The sequence below is a fragment of the Macrobrachium nipponense genome, chromosome 47, assembly GCF_015104395.2.
Source record: "Macrobrachium nipponense isolate FS-2020 chromosome 47, ASM1510439v2, whole genome shotgun sequence".
Lineage (NCBI taxonomy): Eukaryota > Metazoa > Arthropoda > Malacostraca > Decapoda > Palaemonidae > Macrobrachium > Macrobrachium nipponense.
Window position 1 is genome coordinate 24,309,057 of NC_087222.1, and position 7,500 is coordinate 24,316,556.

At 41.9% G+C, this 7,500-nt stretch overlaps 1 protein-coding gene across 1 annotated transcript in view; it reads right to left on the reverse strand.

The window, feature by feature from the left end:
- Window positions 1-2,991, reverse strand: part of LOC135204584 (ATP-binding cassette sub-family G member 8-like) — a 6,028-nt gene extending 3,037 nt beyond the window's left edge. Inside the window, exons 1-5 of the mRNA XM_064234738.1 lie at window positions 2,953-2,991; window positions 2,287-2,455; window positions 1,575-1,758; window positions 425-758; window positions 4-92 (exon numbers count right to left, since the gene is read on the reverse strand). Coding sequence (XP_064090808.1) covers window positions 4-92; window positions 425-758; window positions 1,575-1,758; window positions 2,287-2,416 — 737 coding nt within the window. The 5' untranslated portion in view covers window positions 2,417-2,455; window positions 2,953-2,991. The remainder of the gene's footprint in view (window positions 1-3; window positions 93-424; window positions 759-1,574; window positions 1,759-2,286; window positions 2,456-2,952) is intronic.
- Window positions 2,992-7,500: the final 4,509 nt, after the last annotated feature.

Sequence of the window (7,500 nt, forward strand, 5' to 3'; positions counted from 1 at the left end):
TCCGTGGGAGCCGCCGGAAGTCCTGCCATGGTGTAGGCCGGTAGGACGTAGGCAAGGAAGGCGCCCCCGGCAGCTAGGAAGCTGTAGCATGTCTGGAGGACAGTTGGTTAAATCAATTAAATAATGTTGATTGGTTTATCTAAATAATGCTGATTGTTTAAATAATATAAATCAAATATTGTTGGTTGGTTAAATCAAATAATGTTGATTGGTTGGAAAATGCAAAACCATAACACACGAAAATACACAAAAATATATAAAATTACATAAAGCTACCAATAAAAGAAACACGAAATACGTACACAAAAAAGACAAAACTACACATCCAAATCACACTTAGAACACAAACAAATACAATGAATACACTACACCCAAAAATACATAACAACACCCAAAATGCACAAAAACACACTGAGCCACTCACCTTCGTCACGATATAAACGCCACGGGAATACAGCCCGTCCTCCACATCCCGGGCCACAGCAGGCCGGTCCCTCCAGACCTCCGAAATGGCCATGAGGAGGACCGGCCATGGCCCTAGGCCAGCCATGGCATAGTGGAAGCCTGCCCTATTGTTGACCCCTTCCTGCTGCTGTTGGGAGGGGGTCGGTTCCGTGGGGGTGGGGGAGCCTGAGGAGGAGGATATGGTCCGGACATCCCAGAAGACGCAGCCGATGGCCAGGGACGTGACGCCGGCCACTAGGGCCATCAGGAGCCAGTGGACCATGTTGTAGGGGAACTGGAAGATCATGGCTCGGCTGGAAAGGTATAACAGACAGTCAATACGAGAGGCCTGGAGAAGCCTTTACGGGCTGCTCTCTGAGCAAGAGCCCGTGCTGGCATAAGGCCAGCTCAATCAAAAACAACAACGGCTGGGAAAAAACAGGAAATGGAAAAACACGGACAAAAAAATATGGTAATAGAAAAAGAAAAAGAAATACCGAAAAAGACATTTAGACAGAAAATAGAGAAAAATGACAAACAAAAATACAGAAAATGACATATCTATACTCAACATTGAACAAACATTCACAGAAAACAAACAGAGATAAAAAAAAGTAATTTAAAACAAAACAGGAAATCACAGACATAAAAAATTGAAAAAATATTGTAATAGAAAACCAGACAAAAAAAAGACAGAAAGACGTATTTAGACATATTAAGAAAAAAATGACAGAAAACAAACAGAAATAGAATAAAAGGCATTTAAAACACAAAACAGACAAAGAAGACAAAACAGAAAATAACAGACGTGAATAAAAAAAATTGAAAAATATAGTAATAGAAAAACAAAGGCAGAAAAAGTCATTTTTAAACAAAAAATAAAAAAAAGGGCAGAAAACAAAAAAATAGAAAAAAACACAAAACAAACAAAAGAGACAAAAAAGAAAATAAAACATAAATAAAAAACTGAAAACAGCAAAAAAAAACATGAAACAGACACAGAAAAAAACACGGACAAAATAGAAAATAACACATGAAACAAAAAATGGAAAACGGCAAAAAAAACATGAAACAAACTCAAACAAACAAACAAAAAAAAAGCAGCCACAAACGACCCAGATGCAACTCACATCCACAGCCCCATGAGCTGCATGCAGAGGTTCTCCTTCCTGACCTCCTCTGGGAGAGGCCCTGGGGACCCTGGGTCACTGAGGGCCTCCTGCCTCCTCCTGAAGGTCTCCGCAAGCATCTCCACCCTCTGGGAGGACTCCAACATGGCCTCTGCGCTCAGGTCATCCAAAGTCACCAGGTCCACTGAGGAGATTATGGGAAGTCAAGTAGTTACGTAGTTTAAGGGTTCTAAGCTTGCTATGGGTTAAGTTGAGTTATAAATTGACACCCTCAAAATACCCATTAAATACATTAGATGGTACAAATACCCTCAAATACCCATAAATAACCCATTAGAGTTACAAATACACCCCTCAATACCCATAAAATGGCCTATAAATACTCATAAACTACCCAGAAACACATTTTAAAATATGCCCAAGTGCTCACAAAATAACCAGTTATGGACACTAAAAACCCAATAAATATATTTAAAAAATACCCAATGATACACACTAAACACCAACAAATACCCAAATAAATATATTTCACAAATACCCACCCACCAGGCCACACCAACCCCTGACCCTTTGCCCACCCCTCAAGGTCAAAGTACTTTTGAATATACCCAAAAACACCCACAGACACAACCTCAACTGTCAATAAAAAAAAAAAAAAAAGAACTCTACAACTGTGACCCTCACAACACTTGATCTTCGACCCTCAACTCACGGTAATAATCCGAGGGGTTCTTGTAAGCCGGGCACGGGTATTCAATGAAGGCGAAGTAGGGCAGCATCTCACGCCTCTTGCCAAAGTACATGAGGCGCCCGGTGGAGATGAGGGCCACCCGCGAGATCATAGTGAAGATCTCGTAGGTGGGAGGCTGGATGGTCAGGATCTGTTGGGAGATAGGGAGAGTTAGAAATGGGCTTTGGATATCATTAAAGTTGCCCTTAAATGGCCTTTAAAATCGTCCTTAAAAAAAGGGCTTTAGGTGACGTCTAACTGGTCTTGATGTAACCCTAAAATGGTCTCTAAATACCCTCTACAGATCCTTAAAATGACCCTTAAATGGAATATTATAAGCCTCTAAATGACTTTTAAATGCTTTGAAAGTGACCTGTAAATGGCAATAAAAAGACCTCTAAATGCCCTGAATGCCCTTAAAATGGCCTCTAAATGGCCTCTCAATAGCCTCTGAGAGGCATTCACAAGAGAAGGTAACAGAGACCACTGCAATCATCAGCTGGAAGACCCAAGAAGAGGTCCCACTTCTCAGAGAGAGAGAGAGAGAGAGAGAGAGAGAGAGAGAGAGAGAGAGAGAGAGAGAGAGAGAGAGAGACTTTAAAAACAAGATCAGTAATGTCAAAGGTCACCACCACCACCACCACTCACCACGATCCTGCCCCTCCCTGCCCACTGCCCACTGCCTGAGGTACTCCACCAGGAAGAAGGTGTCGAAGATGTCCATACCCCTGGTGGGTTGGTCCAGGAGGACCAGGTCGGTCTCCAGCAGGAGGCCGCAGGCCACGTTCAGCCGCCGCCTCTCGCTCAGGGTCAGGTCCTTGACCCGGGTGTGCCTGACCTGCTCCAAGCCCAGGTCGTTGATCAGGCCGTTGATCTGCAACGGAGAGAGAGAGAGAGTGTGAGAGTGTGCGTCGAATTAATAATAATAATAATAATAATAATAATAGTAACAATAATTATAGTAGGTGTCACTAAAATGGTGAATGTCAGAGAAATATAATAATAATAATAATAATGATAATAATAATAATAATAATAATAATAATAATAATAACACAGAGAGAGAGAGAGAGAGAGTTACAAGGATTAGGATGTCTCACAGACTTGTTAGTCCATCCGAGGAGACATCGTGAGAGAGAGAGAGAGAATACAGGGGAGACAGATTTAGGGAGAGAGAGAGAGAGAAGTCGCGTGACCTCTGATGACCCCTTACCCTGGCCTTGACCTCCCTGACCCGGCCCACGTGACCTGAGCTCCTGAAGAACGAGTGGAGCAGAAGGGTCTGACGGACGCTCATGTCCTGACAGAAGTTCACATTCTGCTGGACGTAGGCCGCTCGCGACGCCACCTGCGGATAGAGGGCAGACATGAAATATACATGGTACGTATATGAAATATGCACAAAATATACTTCAAATATGCATATTAATATGTATAAAATATGCACCAAATATACGTAAAATGTGCATATTAATATGTATAAAATATCCACCAAATATACGTAAAATGTGCATAAATACACACAATATATACACAAAAACTTCAAACATACATAAAATGTGCATAAATATACACACAAAATATATGCAAAATATACTAAAAAAATATATGAAAATGTGGATAAATATACACACTATATATATAAAATATATTTGAAATATACATAAAACATGTATAAAATACACACAAAACATACTTATACTGTACGTGATGTGTGCATAAATATACACACAATATATACATACATGAAATATGCTTGATATATATACATATAAATAATGCATAAAATAAACATAAACTAGTTAAAATATACTTAGAATATCTTAAAATACATGCATATATATACACGTGCAAACAATCTGTACGTTATATACACACCGCCAATTTCAAGGCCTTTCTCTTTGCTGTCTTTGATTCATCTTTCTCTTCTTTTAAAGAAGTTGTCTCGGACCCTCAGCGCCATATCTCCCCGCCCCATAGGAGCATTGGCACGAGTGAAGCTTACTCATTTCTTGAGACGTCTTATCTCATTTCCTTCAGTATAGTTAAGACTATTGTTTCAAATGAATCATCAGTTTTGGCCATCTTTCTTTCTCATCTAAGCATTGAGTAGAACGCACAGTTGTTCCAGAGAGGAAGCAGCTGTATCAATCCCAGACCGCCAGTCCGAACACCAACACATATTCCAAATTGAGTTCCCTTCTCTCGTCGAACTCTCTTTTTACAGATTAAAGGCTAAAGAAAAATCACCAGTCTGTGACGGACATGTCAGCGCCGCAAACTATTCTCTCTCTCTCTGTCTCTATCTCTCTGTCTATCTCTCTGTCTCTCCTTTCTTCCAACTCTCTTTTTATATGTCTGTGATCTATATACAAACAATACAAACTTATATGAGTTTCTCTCACAACAAATTGTCACTACAAATGAAATTTTCGTCATCTCCGACGCTACCGCGCAGCCCCTCTTAAAGAGCACTGACGATAATTGAGCTTTCTTGGTTTCATCCAAGAATTGGCTCTGTCATCGAGACGTTCTCCTTTAATTCCTCTCCTTTCTTCCACCAATCTCTCATTATAAGTCTGTAACATTTATAAAAGGAATCACAAAGTTTTAAATGATTGTCTATTAGATTTTTTACAGATTGAGGTCTAAAGAAAAATCTCCAGTCTGCGATGGACATACCAGCGCCGCAAACTATTCTCTCTCTCTCTCTCTTATTCGTCATCTCCTTCCTCCAACCACTGTCTTTCTAAGTGTCTCTCTCACTTATATGTTTCTCTCACAACAAAATTCACCTTTGAATCAAATATTCGTCATCTCCGATACTACTGCCAGCCCCTCTTAAAGAGCACTGGAAATAGATGAGCTTACTTGGATTTATTCAAGAATTGGCTCTATCATCGAGACGTTCTTTATCTAGGCCTTTGACTCTCTCTCAACTTTAATTTTCGTTTTCGGCCTTTGACTCGGGGCCTCTCTCAGCCTGAAAGTCATATTTGCTTGGATTGATCCAAGAATTAGCTCTGCCTTCGAAACGAAAAATTCAATTTCAAATCTATTTCATGTCATCTCTCTCTGGCTTTCTCCATTACTTCCTCTGCTTCTCCTCAATCTCTCGCAAATTCCTCTCCTTTCTTCACAACTCTCTCTCTCTCTCTCTCTCTTACTTATATGTTTCTGTCTCACAATTCAGTTACATTCTCTCCAGGAACTTTTTTTTTACAGCTACTATAATCTTTCTCCAATACTTCCTCTGCTTCTCCTCCCTCAATCTCTCACCACTTCAACAAAATTCACCTTTGAATCAAATATTCGTCATCTCTGACACAACTACTGCCAGCCCCTCTTAAAGAGCACCCAACAATATTGAGCTTACTTGGATTGATCCAAGAATTGGCTCTGTCTTCGAGACGAAAAATTCAATTTCAAATCTATTTCATGTCATCTCTCTCTGCTCCCTCTCCTTCCTCCGACCACTCTACTTATGTGGCCCAGAGGGTTGCTCTCTCACATACCCCTCTCCATATTATATGCAGGAACAAGCGCGCGAGGTCAATAGAAAAAAAATCGTCCATGGTACATAAAATTGTCTCTTCCTTCCTTCCATTTCCGATCTATTTAAGCCTCTGACTCTGTGTGGTCAGTGGAGGCCCAGAGGGTCGCTCTCACACGTAGCCCTCTGTATATAGTATGCAAGAACAAGCGCTCGTGGTCCATAGAAAAAAAATCGTCCATGGTCTATAATTTCTCTCTACTTCCAATCTCTCCTGCCCTCCATTTTCGTCTTTGACTCGGCCTTCCGGCCGAGTTCTACTGTCTATCTAGGCTCTGACTCTCTCATCAACAATTTTGGCCTTTGACTCTGGCCTCTCTCAGCCTGACAGTCATATTTGCTTTCATGGTCTAGTGGCCGACATCGAGTGTCGTCTGTCTGAACGGCCCTCTTTCAGGCCGACAGTGTTCTCTCTCCCTCTCCCTCTCTCTCTCTCTCTCCAAAGGCCAAATTCTACCATTATTGTCTATGTTTCTCTCACAACCAAAATCCAATTTCAAATCTCTGACAGTTTGAATTGCCCTCTCTCAGCACAACAGTATTTTTTGTACTTTGCAAGTACATACAATCGGCCGACTAGCCGATCTATTTAAGCCTCTGACTCTGTGTGGTCAGTGGAGGCCCAGAGGGTCGCTCTCACACGTAGCCCTCTGTATATAGTATGCAAGAACAAGCGCTCGTGGTCCATAGAAAAAAAAAAAACAAAAAATCGTCCATGGTCTATAATTTCTCTCTACTTCCAATCTCTCCTGCCCTCCATTTTCGTCTTTGACTCGGCCTTCCGGCCGAGTTCTACTGTCTGTCTAGGCTCTGACTCTCTCATCAACAATTTTGGCCTTTGACTCTGGCCTCTCTCAGCCTGACAGTCATATTTGCTTTCATGGTCTAGTGGCCGACATCGAGTGTCGTCTGTCTTACATCTCTCTCTCTCTCTCTCTCTCTCTAGGCCTTTGACTCTCTCTCTCTCTCTCTCTCTCTCTCTCTCTCTCTCTAGGCCTTTGACTCTCTCTCTCTCTCTCTCTCTCTCTAGGCCTTTGACTCTCTCTCAACTTGAATTTTCGTTTTTGGCCTTTGACTCGGCCTCGGGTCTCTAGCCTGACAGTCATATTTGCTTTCATAGCCGGAATGCGGGTCGTCGTCTCTAGCGCTCTGACTCTTACTGAACTCTCTCTCTCTCAACTTTAATTTTTGTTTTTGAATTGGCCCTCTCACAGGCCCACAGCTCTCAACTTCTACCATCGTGTCTAGGCTCTGACTCTCTTAGCCTGACAGTCATATACTGGCCGACACGAGCGTCGTCTCTAGTGCTCTGACTGACTGAACTGCGCTCTCACACGCCGAAGAGTACTGGCCTTTCCAGCTCTCTCTCTCGCTCTCTACCCGGGCCGTCGGTAGGACCCCAGGGATTACGTCGGAGGCCACGCCTTTAAGCCGTCCGGGAAAAAGGAAATCCCTCCCCCTTCTGGGTCGGCTTCAAGGGTCCCCATAATTCCTGAGCACCCCATTTCCCCCGCCGCAACCCCGCCGGCTGCCAACGCCGTATACAGTATAAGAAACAATGTCAAATAAATTTATTATTATTATTATTATTATTATTATTATTATTATTATTATTATTATTATTATTATTATTATTATTATTA